Source organism: Epinephelus fuscoguttatus, linkage group LG21 (assembly GCF_011397635.1).
Source record: "Epinephelus fuscoguttatus linkage group LG21, E.fuscoguttatus.final_Chr_v1".
In the NCBI taxonomy this organism is placed as follows: Eukaryota; Metazoa; Chordata; class Actinopteri; order Perciformes; family Serranidae; genus Epinephelus; species Epinephelus fuscoguttatus.
In genome coordinates this window covers 6,676,164-6,697,333 of record NC_064772.1, presented here as the reverse complement: position 1 = coordinate 6,697,333, position 21,170 = coordinate 6,676,164, and the positions used below count along the sequence as shown (strand labels likewise).

At 40.3% G+C, this 21,170-nt stretch overlaps 1 protein-coding gene across 2 annotated transcripts in view; it reads left to right on the top strand.

The window, feature by feature from the left end:
* nebl (nebulette) overlaps positions 1–21,170 on the top strand; it is a 186,106-nt gene that overhangs the window by 36,530 nt on the left and 128,406 nt on the right. For both annotated transcript variants that reach the window (XM_049566108.1, XM_049566107.1), the window contains exon 3: positions 18,706–18,790. In XM_049566108.1, the coding sequence (XP_049422065.1) occupies positions 18,706–18,790 (85 nt within the window). The remainder of the gene's footprint in view (positions 1–18,705; positions 18,791–21,170) is intronic.

Sequence of the window (21,170 nt, the reverse complement as noted above, 5' to 3'; positions counted from 1 at the left end):
CTGTTTTTTTTTTAGGTATTTAAATTCTGTAATAAAGTATGTTTACATGAGGTCAACAAGTAAACATGCATCTTTTGGTTTAAATCTGCAAAGATGACGCTGCTTTTCTTTAGACCTCATACACACACACACACACACACACACACACACACACTGAAACGGTGTGTGTCTGTATGCTCAGTTAGACTCGTATGCGTCACTGCTGCTTGGAGAGAGGAGACTGTCGTCGTTTGGTAAATGTCACAGCAACATTATAGACAATGGTAAATCTAAATCCGTATCCACAACACACCCACACATACACACACACAAACACACACACACACTCACACACAATCTGGTGTATTGTAAATCTGGTGTCTTAACCAAGCAGCAAAAGAAAGGCAGGATGTGTCTGAGGTTATTATTGGAAACACTTTAAAGGACAATGTGTGTGTGTGTGTGTGTGTGTGTGTGTGTGTGTGTGTGTGCTTGCATGCTGCGTGTGTATGATTTTGTTCTTGTTTTTTTTTGGCAGAGGTTATATTTAGTTTGTGTCGTGAGGTAAGAAACATCTCATTGTTTGTTAAGCAGTGTGTGTAATTAGTTTTATCTTGTAATGTGTGTTATTGAGTGGCGTTTGTGTGTATGTGTGTGTGTGTGTGTGTGTGTGTGTGTGTGTGTGTGTGTTTCACTCACACACACACACACACACACACACCCACCCACCCACACACACACACACACACACACACACACACACAGAATGAAACTGTTATGTTCCATAAATCCATTCAGTACTTCCACTCCCTGTCAGGTTTTATTTTCCTGTGTTCATTATCAAGGTTACAGCTCATTTATGTTCAGTACAGATCCATTCAAAGGAGAAATTAAAGTGTTTTCAGCTCAGGATTTAATTTCAGAGGATGTGGATACTACTTAGAGATAATTCAGGAGGATTTGTGTTTTTGTTTTGCTTCCTGTCTTTGCTGGTCTTCACTGTGGTACTTCTGCACTATCAGTGATGGAAAGTAACTTTTACTGAGGTTCTGTAGTTACACCTAAGATTCTGAGTTACTTATTCTTTACTATAGTGTTTTCCTCTAAATTATTTTAAACCATTTCTTAACTGAATTTTGAGAAGTGTATCTTGATATAACCAGATATAAGATTACATTTACCATGATAAAAGATTTTGGCTGTATTACACACCGATTTTTTCAGTGGTTTGAGCAGAAATGTGTTCAATAGAATCTGTGAAGGACCAAGCTGACAGCCTGTTTGTCTCCTGCAGTCGTCTGGACGTCAGCTGGCTGTAAAGACTCCACACAAACTGAGTTATTGTGCCGAGCTGCTTGTGCAGCCAGCACAGAGTTACCTTGGCTAGCTGTGTGTGTGTGTGTGTTGTGTGTGTGTGTGTGTGTGTGTGTGTAAAATATCCCACAGAGCAGCTCTTTGTCTCAAAGTATTGGGTTGCACCAAACGAACAAAGCATCCATGGTTGCCAGTAGCGACGGGAACAGGTGAAGTGAAACTTAAGGGCAAAATTAGTTTGTGTGTGTGTGAGTGTGTGTGTTTATGTAACACTAAAGTAACAGAAGTGAAACAAAAACGCTGTTGCTTGAAAAAAATGCTTGTTTTTTCGCACATGAACACACACACTCAGAGTCGCCTGTGTTTGTGTTTTTCTGTCGTGGTCTCTGACAAGTTAACTGAACCTCTGCAGGAAGTCTTTCTGTGTTTGTGTCTCAGAACAGGCTGTTCTCATGCACTGTTCGTACAGCTAAGTAATGAACCAAAATTATTATATATCACCCGTACAATCATGAGCCAGTAATTTATATACAACCCATGTATCTCACGGGAGTAAAGAAGAATAGTCCATCTAATGAGGCAGGTTGGAGTAGTTGATGGGTCACAAAATATGGGACTTGACCCCAGGAGACTGGTGTTTGGAACTGTGCGAAAGTCACTTTAAGTACTGTATGATACCAGTGAAAGTATCACAGTTCTGAGTCGTATCACGATACCACAGTAAAAATGAGGCAGATGTGCCTTTTGTCATTTATAAAAAGATAAATCACTTTTCTATAATACATCAATGATATTTCAATGGAATAAATTACTTATTGACTTATTCATACTTCAAAAACAGCATCAATAAGTGATTAACATAGCGGGGATCAAAATAAAAAAATAAATAAAATCGTCACCGGTAAGCCGTTATCTTGCGCCGCGGAGCACTATGGCTGCCGTATTTGACAGGAATATATTCCTGTCTGTGTCTGTGACCCCCGTTCAACTGTCGCAGTCGCAACTGCCGACATTTTACTCCATCCGTCACCGCATGTTGTTTTGATTGCGTCATCAAAACACGCCGCTATTATTCGGCCTTGCTTTTCACTTATTCCACCGAATACCGAATGTGTGTTTTTTTGCAATATTCGGTGCATCCCTAGTAACGATCCATTGATCTGGATCGATATATCGATTTAATGATCAACAATCCAATATCATTGATGCAAAGTGATCCATATAGTCATCTTTAGGTTCCGCTTTTATTTTGAAATGTCTGTTTCACTGTCAAACAGCGGCAGGCAGATGGCAGTTAGCCAAGAGAAAGACGGTAAGTATAAAGTTATTTACTCAGGAATAAAGCAGCAGAGAGTAAATATTTTGGATTTCTGAGAAAATACAGGACAACAGACAGAGTACATGCCGTATGTCAGCAGTGTTGTTAGGAGATAAAACACGACGTAATGCTACCTGCCTGGACGAGTGTCTCACTCCGCTAACTCCTTGCTACAGTAATATTAGCTGCTCTGTTTTAACAATGTTAGGCTGAAAAAACGTGCATGCAGACTGAAATTCAACTGAGCTGTTCTGTCTGGAGAGGTAGTGACTGAATGAAAAGATTTCTTCCAGAAAAGGGCTCTCCAGGGCCAGCCCTAGCCATTTTGGTGCCCTAGGCGAGATTGAGATTTGGTGCCCCCCCGAACCACATTACCCCACCGGTACTGAGGACACAAACATCAGGGACCACAATGGTTTCAAGACAAAAAGTGCTGCTGGGGTAGGTGTAAATCATAAAATCTCAGAGAACTCACTAATAGTAGTAAAACAGCGTTTTTTATTTAGCCTAATTGCTAATAGGCTATTAGCCAATTGCAACCCAGTAATCCAGTGTAGACCTAATTCATTGATATATTTCAATATCAATCGAGCTTACTACAATGTGCTACAATGCCAAGTGGCGCTCACATCTCTGGTGCAAGCAAGTGCAGAAATCTGTTTTTGTGGATAAGTTTGTGTTAGTCATTATCACTGATATTTGTCAGTGAAATTTCAGCACAAGAAGGAGCATTTATCCAGATAGCTAGCTATTGGCTTGCCATTCAGTCTCATATCCTTCAATCTGTAACATTATGTGAGTCCAACAGCTATCGTTGCATTATTATGTAGCATTAGCTTTATTGCAACTTAGCTAGCTAGCTGCAACAAATGAAACATCTAATGATGTTACACAAAGAACGGCATTTTAACCCTATGGGCCCTAGGCCCTTTTTGGGGTATTTTTACTGCCTTTACTTTTAAGCTCATATCACAGTCATTATAAAGGCTACATACACATGCTATATCTTGTTTTTTTCAGGACAATCTGGGCTAACCAGATTGAATTCCATTCATGCCATGACCTTTTATGTGCCTGTATTTTATATTAATTTTTATTTCAATGAAAAAAACAAATCCCTGTTACTAAATTCTTACATTTTTACATGTATCTCACCATAGCAAGTTCGAAGTAGACATATTCTGCCATATATGAAGAGGGGAGACTCTCTGGAATCTGGCAATATAAGAACAATGGTGATGGTGGCACATTCTGTCACTTCACAGTTGTCCAGTGTGCATTCGCAAGTAATCCATCCAAGAGTAATGTGTGTGCAAAGCTGTATGAAAGCTCTGTTATACATCATTTTAGTGTAACTTTATCATTTTTTTTTCACTGTGAAAACACTGGACTACCGACAAGTGCTTGGTCTTGTTGGAAAGCTACGGTTCTGCTCACGGTCACGGAGAAAATCGACAAAGAAGAACAGGTGTGAATTTGGACGCACCATGCGTCGTTCAGGCCCATTGGGTTAAAGATAACATAAGACAGACGGCATACCTCTATATCGAACTTTCTTGTCCTCCTCCTCCTCCTCCTCCTCCTGCATTTTGTATTTTATTTTAAATTTTTTCCCAGCGCCCACCAGACAATGTGGTGCCCTAGGCGACTGCCTACATCGCCTATGCCTTAAGCCCTGGGGCTCTGACAGAAAGCCCTGAAGGTTAACTTATGCCATTCGCTGTTTTTTTTGTTTGTGTTACTGGAGTCAGTTTACTGTACTTATTATTTATGTGTTGTTGATGTGTTTTAAAAGGGTTGGCAGCGTCTTCTGTAACAGACTTTGTTAAATGGGCATTTAATATTGCCTAATATCGATCACAGACCCCTGAATCGTATTGAATTGAAATTGTGTCGTGGCAGACTTTGTAATATCGGAAAATATAGTATCGTCCAAACAATGGATAATGATAATAAACGTAAAGTTATTAAAGTTATGGAGGTTAGGTTAAGGAGAAGAAACACTGTGAGGACGTACCTTAAAATGACTCAAGGTTCACAGGGTTCCAAACACCAGACTCCAGGGGAAAGTCCCGAGGGAAAGTCCAGCTTTTTGTGACCCATCCACCACCCTAATTTGCCACCTTACAAGACCGCTTGGGACTTCTTTCTTGTTTAACCCCTCAGTGCATTTGTCACATGATCGCAGCCTTTCATACGTGGGATATGTACAAATTTGGGTGCATTACTTTTCATAGGAAAGCATACGGTTTGTGAAACAGCTTGCCTAGTTTGAAGTTTCCTTATTTTGCACAGTGAAAATGTACATCACAACAACTGTTAATGGGCCACAACAATAAGAGTAGCTATAATAATATGTTTGTTTCAGTACAGGAGTGACTTCATGGTTTCTGCAGTTAGGTGGAAAACATATATGCATATATAGTTTTCTGCCACAGGTGTGGACTCAAGGCACATGAGTTGAACTCAAGTCAGACTCAAGTCACAAATTTACTTTAGACTTGACCAAATCAAAGGACTTGAAACTGGACTTGCACTGTAACACAAGTGACTCGTAACTACACTTGGACTTAAACCTTTCAACTTCTTCTTATAACCTTACGCCAAGCCCAATGATTGAAAAGTCTATTATTTAAAAAAGTGTGCCACAAATCGGTCATCAATTATTATTCTTCATTTCCTAAATCAACTAATGTAAACATTTTTGTTCCCAGGAGGTCGAAACTTAATTCCCCAGATCCACTTTGTTTCAACTAATCCAACAGCATCCACTCAAGCTGCAGGAGAATATCACAAAGAACTAACGTTATGTTACTGAGCACCCGTTGGAAAAAGTAATACCAAAGATAATTTTGTTTGCATACAGATACAACACAGTAGTGAAAAAAAACAAGAAAAAAACAAACAAAACAAAACAAAAAAAAAACACACAGAGAAGCAATAACTACCAACTCTGTTCAACGTTTGAAGATTTACAAGTAATGGTAAGTTGACGCTAATATTAACATAGTTACTTAGCTAATGCTAACTTTGCTTAACAACAAAATAACTTTTTCAAAACTTGTTTGAACAAATAAATACAAATTTTGAAAAGCATTTATGATTTTTTACATTTCAGATATCATTATTGTGTCGTTGAAGTGGCATTACATTCGGTAAGGATAGCATTATGACTTGTTTAGGACTTGAAATTCAAAGTTTAGGACTTGGGATCTGACTTGTGACTTGTCAGTCTTGACTTGGGACTTGCCTGTATTAACTTGGGACTTCGGAGGAAAGACTAAAGACTTACTTGTGACTTGCAAGACAATGTCTTGGTCTTACCTCTGGTATTTGCAATCGGCCAGAATGACTTGGAAAATATCAGCAAAAAACCTAATATCGTGCACCCCTAGAGTGAGATGTACATGACAAAAACAAAAGGAGAGGAAGTGAGATATAGAGGAGAAAGTCTGAAAAAGGAGGAAGATGAAGAGGCAGAAAAAGGGAGATGAGCTGACAGATTCAAAATCCATGTTCCAACAGCATTTTCCCTGCCATGCAACACTGGAGGGACATTGATGTAACAGAAGTTAGAATCATTTTCTTCTTCTTTTGGGACCAAAATGATTTCAAATGTAAATTACATATTTGGCGTCTGTATGATACTGTTTTTATCTCTGTTAAAATAATTGTTATTGAAGAAAAGAGATCAGTCAATATAAGAGGTGATTCCAAACTTTAAATGGTATGTCAGTTGTATTTCCTTTGAGAACAAAACAGTCTTGATAATGTTATCTTCCACCCAGAGAGCCAGAGGCAGTGACAGTTAAAGATTTAAGGGAACTCCAGTTCATTGGTTAGGGTGGGTTTTCTAAATATAACAGACTCATTATGAGTGTAGACTTACATTGACTGTGGGGACAAACACACTGTGAGACAGAGAGACAGATGAGTAAAGATCATGATGACTGTTTACCAGCTCTCACTGATTATCAGTTAAAGGACACAAATATGTGCAGACCACAGCAGCCACACTGTGACCCATGATTATTATCATGATTATAGGTTTCATAGACGGAAACAAAAACATGAACAACAATATAATGATGCTGTTTGTAACTTTAGGAGTGTTATTTTTAGTGTTTTAAAACCCAGTCTGGTGTCAAGTAACAGGTGATTCACCTGTTAAGATTTGGGCACCTGTGTGTGTTTGGATTCTCTCACAGTGTGTGTATTTTGGGTGACCTCTAGGATGAAACAGGGTTTAGTGTGTCACATCAGAGGTGTACAGTGTAACATGGTGAAAACTTTTTTTTTTTTTTTTAAATATCCCTGGAGATACTTTAAGCTCCCTTTCTTTAAGGCTGCACTTCTTGTGCAGCAGGACAACTTTAAATGCAAAATTGACATATGTGTCACTTTATAAATACCTGTGGATATTCTCATTCATCCAGGTCATAGTTATCTCAAGGCAATTGAATCAAACGCAGCTGGACTTGGTTTTGTCTTAAAAGACGTTTCACCTGTTATCCAAGAGGCTTCATCAGTTCATGCTTGTCTGACTAGGCTGGAACTAGTCTCCAGCCTAGTCAGACAAGCAGGAACTGATGAAGCCTCAGCTCACAGTATGTCCAGTTGCGTTCGATTCAATTGCCTTGAGGTCACTTTATAAAGTTTATTTATTACTGCATTCATAACTGCTTATCCTATGCAGGGACGCAGGGTGGGCTGGAGCCTATCCCAGCTGACACTGGATGAGAGGCGGGGTTCACCCTGGACAGGTCGCCAGACTATCACAGTACTGACACACAGAGACAGATAACCATAGACCGTTTTAGGGCTGATGCCACAATGATGTCAGTTTGTTCGCTGGGGGCAAAACACGCCTCACCACAGCAGGGCCGTAAGCTACATAGGAGACTTAAAATGTCTTGATGTGTTATTGGGAGCTAGAATAGAAGGAGTCATGGCTCAAAACTTAAATTTTATTGCATACCAGCCATCACTACCCGTCAACAAAAAGAAAGCTAACTATGGTTAAATGTGATAAGACGAAAGAATGGAGGATGATCCTCAAAAATGCTCACATGTGCAGTGCACACTTCATATCAGCTTAGGGAAAAAATATTTACTGTTGTAGGGATGAATTAGGTTATTTGCATTAAGTTATGTCCATCTAATCAGAAATTGGAGAGGCAATAAGAGGAATTTTGATTTCTCCGTAACAATTACATTTTAGCACATTAGCCAACATTAGCTTTGATAGAAAAACAAACTGGAGGAAATCGTTCAAGTGACGTCCTCCTTTGTAAGATTGACATAGTAATCAACTACAAAGCCGGCCATCCCACCTTCAGCAATCCTGTGACATCATCCATCCACTGAGTGAGAGCATACGGGTCGGCCAGTCTGGTCCCATTGGTCAGTGTTTACTTATTCAAGTAACATTCACGGTCCTGGAGAGTGAGTGACCTAACATGGTGAGTTTGTAAATTATAACACTCTACACTAAAATGAGAGCCCTGTTGGTCGAAGAAAGGGAGCATTCTATTTCTATATGAATTATTGAACCGTTATGTAAATCTCACATTCACTCCGCTCGGCACTCTGCTGCTCTGTCTCCCCAGACAAAGTGCTCAGAGTTCACTCTGCCACTCTGAGAGTGTAGTGCTCTGGATAACCAAACAGTACATTCCGACAGCGCTCTGAATTTGTGAATGGAACAGTTTGTGCCAGAGTGTGCACCAGCACTGGGAATATGTATTTCCTAATGTGCCACTTGCATCATCTTCCTCCATTATCTAAAACAAGCCAACGAAATTTGCTAGCGCTAGCTAAAGTCTGTGGAGAAAAATGTCATACTGTTTACTAACAGTAAAAGGGTCTATTCACCTTCACATTCACATCTACAGGCAATTTAGAATCACCAATTAACCTAACCTGCATGTCTTTGGACTGTGAGAGGAAGCCAGGGTGCGTGGAGAAGAGCCATGCTGACACAAGGAGAACATGCAAGCTCCACGTGAAGGGGCTTCAGCTGATCGGCAGGTTTCAACCCGGACTGTCTTGCTGTGAGGCAACAGTGCTAACCACTGCACCACCATGCTGCTCCCCTTATAAAGTTGCAGCGAAATTGTTTACACATTCAGCAGACATGCAACAACATTAGCATTCACTCTAAGTTGTGTTTATTTCCACCTGATGAGTGTCTGTTTTTGGTTCCAAAGTAGTGCAAAAAATGGTCTAGATATATTTTTAGTGACAACAACATTCAGTGAGCTTATCAAGCTCTGATCAGGCCTAAGGAACAGCCATTGCTTTGAAAACAGGCTTGAGGTGCCTGAAACTTTGCAAAAACAGAGTCTTTTAACAAAAGTGACTAAAACGACTGACACACGGAACAGGTTAAGACATCTTCACTGGGAAAAACTGAAATAATCTATTTTCATTGTACAGACACCTATACAACGAAATTGTACATCTGTAAGGTGCATTAGATGGAAAAACAAAATAACATAAGACATAAAAAAAACAAGGGGAGCGCACACACACATCATTCAGTCAGAGAGTAGAAAAAATAATTTAGATTGTCTGGAAATAAATAATAAAGGAAGTGAGGTATTGCACTTGATGTATTAGCTTATGAAAGGGTAAGTATTGCACTGTATCAGCAGTTCAGAGATCTGATGTTGCTCTTTCATATTGGATTCAGTTAGGAAGAGGTGTGAGGGAAATATTTGTCTCTTCAGCTGCTGAATACTCCAGAATGTTCACCAGCTAGTTTCTAAGACTTTGTTCAAACTAGTGTGAGACACTGTGGTGCGGCTCTCCGTAGATGCTGCGCGTGGTGCGGGCATACACAAAGATGTTTATGCTCTTTGCATTGTTTTTTGCAGCATGCTGTGAAACGTAAGGCGGCATGCAATATTTCCTGGAAGTAAACAAGAGGTCAAGTGTTACTGGATCAACACTAGAAAAGTAGACTGCTTTGCAATAGTAATAAACACAATCATACTGCCAAACACTGTGTACTGAATTTAGAACTGTTGCCTACCTCCAAGTCACTGTGTTTCCCTGCGGGTCGCCACTCTTCCATGAAGCCATTTTTAGTTTTTAAAGTGACCTCTCATGTTCTTCCACACCCTGCAGCAATAGTGTCTCTTTTTCTCCCGGTGTGGTGGCTATTTCTTTTCAGGATTTCAGGGCCATTTGACTGTCTCTGTGGTCTCATGTAGAGTCATTACTAGAGGTTATTAGAGATGTACGCACTGGTGACCCTGCTCAGCCAGTCTTCCCTGCTGAACTGAAAAGCACAGCACACACAGTGGCATGAAGTGGTAATAGACAGGTTTTTTGCTTTAACTTATTATAAACTAAATGTTGATTGCACAATGTAATGGCTGTAGAGTAATGACACCATCAGCGTTTAGATTGGTTCCTATAAGCCTCACTTTCTCTATGCAGTTTTGTCTGCCACTGGATACAATCTCCTGGGAAAATGAAGGTACCGTTTACGGCACAAAGGACGTGCGTCAACCATTGCGCAACCAAAACAGGAAGAGGACAGCGCTTTTGTTTTCCCCGGTAGCTATCACTAGCTATCTCCAGTTTCCAACGAGTATCAGTTTAAGTTCTTTGCAGTTACTATCCCCAGTAGAGGAAATGTTGCACAGTGGAACTGAAGTATTTCTGGGAAACACAATGCAGTGTGTCCTGTGTTGTTAGTAGTTGCTAGGCTCTGAGGAAAATGGAAAGCGATCCAGTTGTCTTACTTACTTACTGTTTTTCTGAATTTGGATTGTTTACTTATATTTTTATTCGTTGATACTGTATAATGAAACAAATTCAGTTAGTCAAAGATGTAACCACCTCCAATTAAGTGATGAAAGAATATATGTGTATGTCAAGTTGTAGAAAATGGCTTAATTTAAAGAGAACCGAGACACAAAATACTTTGTGAAAGGTTTGTTTTTAAACCATTAAGATTTAATTTAAAATCATAGGGTTGAGCCGAAAGATTGATGCGCAGTCAGGTTCTACAGATTCGAGTTTGGCTATAAACTCTTTTGTAAAGACATCATTTAAATGTTGTGATGTCTTTATGCCACTATGTTCATCTCCACTGTGAGTGTATTAGAGCCTTAGAGGCAAATTTATCTTCCACGTTTTAATAGCAGCATGAACAAATCATCTCTAAATACTGAGAGTCTACAGGAGAGAGAGATACACTGTGTGGGAGACAGAGAGAGTATATGTGAAAATGATAGTGGGAGGAAGAAAGGTGATGTGGGAGGAGAGGAGCGAAGGACAGTTCAGTGGAGTGGTCAAACTGTGCTGCTGGCATTGATGATTCACACACAGAAACAGAGTTACAAGGCTCAATGAATCTGCCAGCACAGAGGAAAACTGCTGAAACCAGACTTTGTTGCTGTCATGGCACTCATTGCAAATTGTAATTCTTCTTTCATGTGTTTCCCCTCCTTTCCATTTCTCCGCTTCTTCATACATTTCTATTTTTGTCATGTTTTGCCATTTAATTGCAGAGGAATTAATTTTTATGCCCATGAAATATGGGAAGAAATAATCGCAGGAGTGATGGGGGATGTTTAACCAGCAACAAACTTCATCCTAGGTTTGTGGGCATGGATGTATTAAAAGATCTGGAAACAGCGATAGTGGAGGGGCCCTGTTAATTTCTTTGAAACTTGCTTAGTGGCGCATAAAGCCAGAAAACCTTGACATTCTGGGTGTAAAATTACCTGATCTTCCACATTGTTGGGCCCATAGAGCAAGTGTGCTAGAGATTTCTACACTTTGCTAGCTTAAATGGGGATGAATCGGTATAATTGTGCGGCTCTTCGAGACTATGGAAATGTTATCAGACCAAATGGATAAAATCCCAATGTTTCTCGTTTCCCGATGAAAGGAATCATTTTGTGAGGGTTGTGCTGCTCAAATAAATGTATCCACTGATTTAGAAATGTGTCTTTCCTCATGTAAGTCTATAGGGAAAAGTCTTTTTGGGCCTACTGGTATCACATGAGACCCACAGTTGTAATTCCACGATTTGGCGACTTTATCAGATTGGCTTTAAAGTCCAGCACTTCATAAAATCACAGGTTTTCACCCGGGGGTAGTGCCTTATGTCCTGTCAGTTAGGATTGGGTTGTCTCGCCACTTTTGGATAAGCTAGCAAAACAGTAACCTAAAAAGTTGTTTATTAACCTAATCTTTGCCTTAAAGGACAACTTCAGTATTTTTCAACCTGGGCCCTATTTCCCCATGTGTACGTGTGCGTATGATTCATGGGTACAACTTGTTCTAAAATTGGTTCAGTATTGAGGGAGGCGGATGCAACCGGAGCCACGAAACAAGCTAAAACGGTAACGGGGGCAAATGCGTCCCGTATAAGTTTGCTCATTAAAAGTGCTTTTTTTTGCCACTGACCGGTTCAGATCGACAGTGCTATGAGTGCTATGAGTGGAGTCAGCTGTCAGTCAGTGTTGTAGCAGAGAGGGGGAGGGCTGCCCCGCTGGGTACTGTAAGTGAGCATGTGTGTATGAAGTGTGTTTTTCGCCACTGACCGGTTCAGATCACCAGTGCTATCTCTGTAAATAGCATACTAACCTTTCCCTTACCTCTGGGCTGTGTGATGTCACGAGCTCTGCTCCACTGTGTCTGTAGCTCTCTCTACTCGTGGGACAGCCGTTTTCTTGAGGAAGAGGTGTTTTGGGATTGGATGTCTTCTCTTCTTCGGCTGGCAGTAGTCATCTTGGGAGAAGTGAGCACTGCAGACCCGATGGTCTGCAAGGTACAGTGTCTGGAGAGGAGTGTTAGCATCCATTTGTAGCACAACTAGCCACAACTTCAGCATCTCGCTGTCCGACAAAGGAGCAGTGGGCAGAAGCAGAGCGGCGCGGCGCGTCGGCTGGCGCCAGTGTGGGTTGGTTCATAGAATATAATGGAAGCGGGCATTTTGACGTGCGACGTTATGACACGCGGCGTATGGTGGCGGTGTGTGTTGCACTTTAGACTTCCCTTTTTCAAATGACTTTAACCTGACTGATGCTCAATTTCTGGTTGACCATTATAATGTTACACTGGGATATATGTAGGTCTACATCTAAATGGTGGTAAAATATATGGACATTTAGATGGAATAAATTATGTCCCACAACAAAAATCTACTCAGATGGAGGGGTCTCTGTATTCTGATGTCACTGTAGTGTCTGGCATCATTTCCAGCCCAAACTGGCTTACAAGGCAGACTGTCAGTTTCCACATATACTGTACAGGTGTAAACCAAATACACAAATTACAGGAAAACATGAACAGTATATTCTATATGGATTCGTACTTGTAGCATGTATTATTCAGTCTAGTTTGCCCCATTTTCCAAGTTTTAAAAAATAAAACTCGCCCATACTTTGCCACTAACTTGTCATTGATTGAGACTCTCAGAGATGTTAAATAAACTCAGTTGGCATTTTTAAAGCTGTATTTTGATTTGTTGTTTCTTGTACTCAGCATTGGTGTCTGTGTTTCCGTTTGATTTCTATTAATGACTCATGTTCCTGCCTTTGTGATTCTGTTTGGTATTTCTGTTTCCACCCACTGAAGATCGCCGTCACAAGAATCAGCTCCACAAGTGAGGCAACATTTAGCCGGAATGAGTCACAGTCACCTTTTTTTTTTTTTTTTTTTTTTAAATTTGTCAGTTTTTAAAGTGACAACAGGTGAATGAATGAATGAATGAATGAATGAATGAAAGAATGTGTTTATGTCAGTACATTTCAATAATCAATGTAACTGAAAGGGTGTGGGTAGTAGCTAAAGCTTATAATCACCTACCCCTTTTACCTCACAAAATTATACTCGTCATAACAATACAAATACAAAAGAGCAACATGCAAGAATTTAAGATTAATCATATCAATAAACTTAAATTTTCCATCACACAATAGATCAAATAGGGCACAGCGCACAAATTCGGAAATAAATTAGGTGACTGCAGCTCCAGCAGTTTCATGTGTCAGTCAGTGTTTTTCCGATGCTATTTGTTGCAGATGGGCTTCTTACTACAGTGGTTGACACAAAAACGTGAATGTCCCTATCTGGAGCCAGTATTTGGTTTGTCTGTCCTGGGCTGCTGTAGGAACATGGTGGTGAACATGGCTGTCTCCATAATTGAGGACCTGCTCCCTATGTAGATTTAAATGGCTCAATTTAATGTAACGAAAACACAACAGTATGAAAACATTTTCCAACTAATTTGATTCATTTATGGCTTCATCTGACAGACAGCCTCAAAAACTTGTGTTGTGTCACCATGAAAACAAACTACTCTACATATTTAATAGACTTTGTAATTATGGTGATTTTAATGTTTATTGCTCATTTCTTCAGTTTGAGACATTTGAAAACACAATATAGGTATACTTAATGTAAATGTTGCCCTGTTTTTTATGTAGTGAAACAGTATTAAAAATGTACACTAAATGTAACAAAATGGACAGAAATCTTAAATCACCCTTGGTGCACACTTTTAAGGATGCCATCTTTGGGAACTGTCTCCATCCAAGCAGTGCTTAAACATTGTTTGAAATTAGTCCACACTGAGTTTGATAGAGAGACTGAATAAGTAACAGATATGAAAAAAAAGCAACCACCAAAACATTTTCACTGGCGTCCATGCTGCTTTCCTCTGTTTACTAACCTGTTGACCAACACATTTGTGACGTTGAACGTGACAAAAAAACAAACAAACAAACAAAAAAAACCTACTTGTCTGCTTGCAGTGGGTAAAGGAATGTATGGCCTGTTTTTAGCGCACTTAAAAGACTTACATGCAGTCATTTTAGTGGGGAAAGGGTCATGGTTGGTTTCTGTAGCTCCACTAACCCTTTGGTTGTAAAATGTCCTAATCAACAGGCTATTGGGAAGGTCTTACAAATTTCTGTTTTGAGAGACTTTTTTGAGGGGAAAAAAAGCCCAAAGAGGTTAAGGTTCTTATCTGGCCCAAAATATCCTTCAAGAGCAACAGAGGGTTTCTCTTCCTGGGCTACACACTGACTTCAGTAAAGATACTTCCTCCTCTTAGAGGTGGAGTGTGGGAGTATTTTCCATCTACTGTGTGTCTCCCATCCACCCACCTCACACTGTACTCACTCAGATCTGTGAGTGGCTCCATTGTCCTTCATGCTTCTTGCAGAGAAAAGCTTTAAATCCAACTGCTGCTGTTTTTAGATACAGAGGAGATAATATACACCTTAAGGTCACCAATAAGTGACCAAAAGGTCCAGTGAGATAAAGAGAGGTGTATCAGGATGTTGCTATTTCATTTTTCGACCTCTCAGTGGGTCATTGTTCCTGCTAACGTCATCGTCTTGGTGCGCCATTAACTTACTGAGGTTACTCTCAGTGTGGAAAGGCTCTGACATTTTTCAGGCTGCAGCCTTTCTTGTTTTAAAGGACTGAACACAACAAAAATAACTTATAACAAACTAAAAAGAATGGTTATTAAGTGCTGTGTGTTACCTCTGTTAAGATGAGATCATAAATAGTTGTTTATTCTAAACTCAAGGAGAAGACACACTTGATTTTGTGTTTTTGTGTTTTTCTTGCAATTGGTTCATTTATCATAAAGGGCTCAGTTTCATGTAGGTGAACCTGAGCTGAATAAGCAGCAACAAGTGCTATTAATGTGGACACACCTTTTAGGGCATTTAAGATAAAAAAACATCATGAAAATGTTGCAGAGATTTAGCAGAAATGGTTGTAAAATGTGGGCTGTTGGTGTCTCCAAGGACTGAAGTTGTCTCAGAAACTTGACCTCCAGAGGTTAAAAGTAGAAAGTGTCCATTTCTATGTTCCTTTAATCAGCCATTGGCTCAAAATGTTCCAGGAATGTCTTTAGGTCTTATTCATAGACTCTATAAAATGATGGACGTAGCCACCTTGATGTCACCCATTGGTTTGTGGAATCCTGATTGGAACCTTGGTATTTTGGCCGTCAGAGTCTTGGATTTTTTTAACTAGAAGTGACCATATTTGAAGAAGAGGGTGGAGATGACTCTAAAATTAGCTGCTAGCTTAGTTAGCACAATGCATTTTGTACAATTGTAGCTATGGTTTACTGTGATAATTAATGCTAATGCTAATTTTCACTAGTGAAAAACAGGCTAGAAAACCATTAACATAAAATGTACGTGACAGAAAAAATGAACAATGTTGGAAATGCATGAGCTGACAGCAAGCTTTCTTTTTTTTCTTTTGCATGCCTTGGTGTCCCTTTGTATCACTCTGTGTCCTGTCTCTAAATTTGTGACTCGTGAGGTGATCTGATCTGTTGATCTCTTCAGAGCCGATCAGATCGATGGATGAGAGGAGCAGCAGTGTGGTGCAATAAATAACTGAACGGTAGTTATACCCCAACAGCACTCCGAATGAACAGTCCAGCTCCAAAATTAGAAAATCTATTTTATGTTTTGATCATGGCAGGCCGGCCCAGATTAATAAATGTGTGGGAAACCCTGCATTGGTTTGTGGACTCCTGTTTTGGAGCCTCGAGTTTCAGCCATCTTGGTTTTGTTGAGCACGAAGTGACCGTATTTAGAGGAGATGGTGAGCTGTAGAGGAGTGAGGGCTGGATTTGACTCACACACTATAGCGATGCCTCACAGACGGCCTGTCATTGAAGCAGCCCTGCCCTTAATTATGTGTAACTTTAAGCCTAAATAAAATTTAATCAAGTGAGTTATAAAAAGTCACTACCTGTACCATTTGAAATTAGATATAGAGAATAAAATAGTTTTTTGTACGAGGCTGTGAACATGATTTTATCTGATGTAAAGTTGAGCATTTTAACATGGAAGTCTATGGGGATTTACTTGCTCTTGGAGCTAGCCTCAAGTGGTGATTAGAGTAACTGCAGTTTTGGCACTTTTGCATTGGCTTCATTTTTCCAGGCTCCTGGGAAGTTCGTCAGACTTTGAAGCCAATTTGACATAGTGGTCAAACCATGTATATACATCTCCTGGGTCTGTCATGTGATGCCACTGAGCCAGAAAAGACATTCTCCCATAGACTTACATTTGTAATGAGGCATCTGTAAATGAGTGGATACATTTTTGTTTCATATTTAGGATTTAATCCATCAGTCTGATAACATTTTGAAAGTCTAGAGGACTAGCTACTTAGCTGCTCTGCCAGCAGAAGTCTCTGGTGTGCTTCAGGGGTTATTGCTCTGAGACAACAAGGGAGGCTGAACTTCCCCTAAAATTTCATAGAAGAAATTGTCAAATATGCACTATTGAATTTTTATTGAAATAAGAACTGACATTGCATTAAACGTGTGCTAGGATGCGTTTAACATCATGACTTTGATGTTCAAACATCAGCTGTTTATCACCAGTTTTCAAACGCGACCTCCCTGTCATACATTTTCGTGTCAGCACCCTGGACGCTGAGCCTCCAAGCATTCCTATGAGACAGCGCTGAGCAGGATTTTTTCATGCAGCAAAGCGAGACTGTCATTGGATAAATGCGACAAAATCGGCACTTCCAGGGAGGCTCAGCTTCCCAGGGACCTAATGGAGCAGTAGGCGGGAGAGGACGCTCGGTGTCTGCATGATGATTGGAGGAATTGTCTAAAAGGCTGAACCCCTTTGTGTGCTTTGCATTTTTAGCTCAGTCCCATGTGGATATTTGCATATATATTTGTGCCGTCCGGAGTTATTTATTTCCATAAGAAATATAGCTCATTTTCACCATTTGTACAGTTCAGGTGATTAAACCCATCTGAAAATCTTTGAGGTGTGTTTTGCTGAGGTTCTATGCCATGAGTGTGGTTGAAAAACGGCTTCAATTAAATGTTCAGTTACTGCCTCGCTACAATATGACAGATGTTGTTGTTGATGAAAGACCAGCAGCCGCCACTGGTGTGCTTGCTGTATGGGCCCAGTGATGTGGACGATTGGGCTAATTTTAAACCTAGGAAGTCAAACTTTTTTGCACCACAGAGCAACTTTGAGAGAAATGAACAGGGTCCCGTCTCCAGCGCTGTATCCTGTTTTCTTTAAACATCCATGCATTTTTCAGCCCTGGATGCAGGGTCTGAAATTAACACCTGCCAAGCGCCAATTTATTTTTCAATTGCCAAATAAATCTTGGAAGGCTACACTGGCAGGTAAAAGTTGATCCTAAAATAATCTTGAAACATGCTGAATTTCTACCACTTTATTGTGTTATTCTGAGGCACACTGCTCCTCTGCTGTCATTGTTGGAGTTTAACACACACACACACACACACACACACACACACACACACACACACAAACGCAAATACACACTACAGATTTGTTTTACACATATTCAAACTGCTGCGAAACTTTTGCGGCACCTGCCTGCGTCCATACTTATGATGGAAATAAATAATAACATGGTGGCTCTGTAGTCTGGACTAAGATTATTCCCTCCCACATTGTCAATGGCAGCGCATTACAATTTCACTCCTTCCCTTCATACCATTGACAATAAAAGCCTAGACATATACACTGCTTCACTGCTCAGCAGGGAGCATATTCACATGCTGAAGCTGTGATGGTACGCTGTTCAGTAATAATTTTTGCTCAAATTGTGCTTCAGCCTTTACTTTGAGTTTGTATTCAACATAATGCCTTATTAGCTCAATGATATCATATCATATCAATGATATGTATTGAAACAAATGTATATGTGGCAAAAAAAAGTTATTCTGTTTTGGTTGGTAATAAATATGCTGCTTTTTTTTAATATCTATCTTCCCACTGGCCAGTGAGTCAAAAAGTTAATTTTGGACACTGCCTGGAGATTGCCGCTTGGTCGTTGCATGATCTAGTGAGCTACAAGTAGATATTTTTAGCTACAGACTACATGCAGCTTTGTTGTTTGCCAACTGTAAAGAGAGTGAAAACTGCATTTTCACATTTAGGTGACTCAGTGAAGACACAGCCTGGTTCTTCTTTGTTTCTCTCCCTCTTTCTCTCCCTCAAGTTTTTGTGTTGATGGAAGTTGTATAGTTAAAACTGACTCGATGTAGATTACACACATAACACTGCTCTTTCTCCTTTCAGACATTACCCCAAGACGTCGTTCACCATCGTGGCCGACACACCAGAAAACCTGAGACTGAGACAGCAGAGTGAGCTACAGAGCCAGGTAAACGCACACACATACTTTTGCTGTCTGTGTTAACAGATTAGAGCAGCCACACTGCCAGCATGAGCAGCGATGTTCAGGCTGCTGCTCAGCTGCACAACGACTAGAGATTCGGAGTCTTGCCTGTTTTTCACGTGTGACAATTTAGATTTAAAATTTTGCAGTGGCATCCTGATTGGCTGAGAGATTGTGGCAAAGTGTGATTGGATAACTAGTGGAGTGAACACCCATAGTCAGCAGATTAGAGGGAGTAGTGAGAGTGGGATGGAGAAAATGTGAAAAGGTGAAAGGTCTTCCTAATTGAACTTACGCTGAGCTTCATTTCATTTTAATATAACCTTTTCTTTTTCTGATTTAAAGTAAAAACACTCGACAACGTTTCTGTTGACAGAATCCCTTAATTTGTTAAAACAAGGCTTTTTATCATGCCTCTGTATCGGTGATAGCCATGGCTGCAGTCATTATGTTTTCGAGTTGTCTGTCCGTCTGATTCTTGTGAACACGATATGTTAAAAACGCCTGGAGGGAATTTCTTTAAATTTGGCAGAAATATCCACAATTACCTGATTAGATTTTGGGGGACATAGGTCAAAGGTCAAGGTTGTTGTAACCTCATCTGTCTCATTCCCATGAACACTTGCTCTCGTGAATACCTTGAGAGAATTTCTTCACATTTGGCAAAAACGTTCCCCTTGGGTCAAGGATGAACTGGTTAGGCTTTTGGTGGTTACCGTTCAAAGGTCAAGGTCACTGTGTCCTTGCATCCATCCCATTCTTGTGAACCTGGTATCTCAAGAAAACCTTGAGAGAATTTTTTAAAATCTGGCACAAACATTGACTTTGTGTCAAAGATGAACTTTAGTGGTCAAAGGTCATTGTGAATGTGCGTCCATTTAATTTTGTGAATGTGATATCTCAAGAACGTCTTAGGAGAATTGCCTCAAATTTGACACAAATGCTCACTTGGACTCAAGAATAAACTGATTAGAATTTGGTAGTCGAAGGTCAAGGTCACTGTGACCTCACAAAACATTATTCAGAAATTCATACATGAATTATGACAAAATTTTACACGAAGTCTAAAAATGATGGAAGTGATGACATTCTATATCCAAAAGGTCAAAGGTCAACTTCCCTGTGACTAGATCTTTGATCAGGCATAAAAAAATCAGGCCTGACCCTGCATGAAGCTGCATAGTTTCTTTTTGAGCCTGACCCACAGCAGCAGTTTTGGGCCCAAGCCCAATTAAAAATCTGAATTTCTACTGTAAAAGAACTACTATATCCTATATATGTTTAGTATTAAGCTAAATGAGCTGATGTGTTTCCTCGTACCACTTCTCCTTTTCCTCTTCCTTATTTCAGTAGGTTGTCATCTCGTGCATGACAGGTTTGGAAGAGTGGGCTACGCCCCTCAGTACCTCTAGTGCACACAGCGATCTATGATAATGCCACGTGCAGATGATGAACGCTGCTCTTCGGTGCTTATTATGCACATCTCTCCCACTGCTTGGGAGGCAGAAAAAACACTGCCAACTAAGTGGCCTTGCAGCCCCTCTCTCACTCTTTCTTTCTCTCTTTTTCTGTCCCTCTCTGGCGTGCACTCTCTCATTCCGCCGGTTCTCCACTATATTACTGCGTTGTTCCGTGACTTTGCCACTAGTCGCAGTCCCACATCTTTCTCCCTCTTTCCCTCTTGATTCAGTCCCTTAAAACTCCTACCACTTTGGGCATGAGAACTGCCAGTTTTATCAAACAAACAAACAAACAAACAAAAAAACACTGCATAATTGGCGAGAACCCGACCTGATTCAAGCCATAATCAGTCATAATGAGAAAATCCAGAGGCTCAGGTTTGGCCTAGTCGGGCTTGGACAGAGAATCAGAGCTCTAATTGTGACATCATAAAGTTCTGCAAAAACACCTTTTGGCCATTGCTCATCGTCATATCTCAGGAACAGAAGGGGAGACATTTGGTTGGATACTATATTGGTGACGCTGATGTTGAAACTGCTGTTGTATAGATCGTCTGTGCTGCCGTGGGGAAGATGTGAGTGGTGCATCCATGTTTTAGAATGTATAGCTTCTTTGAAGCAACAACCATTTTTGAAGCATTGGCTACATTTAAGTCTCAAAAGACATGGATGGCACGGCATTCAATTGCAATACAGTAATTCTAGTTTTATGTGCTATTTCAGTGTGCACATTAGAAAAAAAAATCAATCAATCATTTCTTTCTCTTGACAACAGGCAGCACGGCTCTGCAGCCGCCTCTGAATGGTGTATAGCAGTGATCCACAGCAGGAACAGGACAGCACCACACATTCCCACAGTCACACTAGTCCTTGTTTACCATAAAGCACACACCTACTCTTCCTCT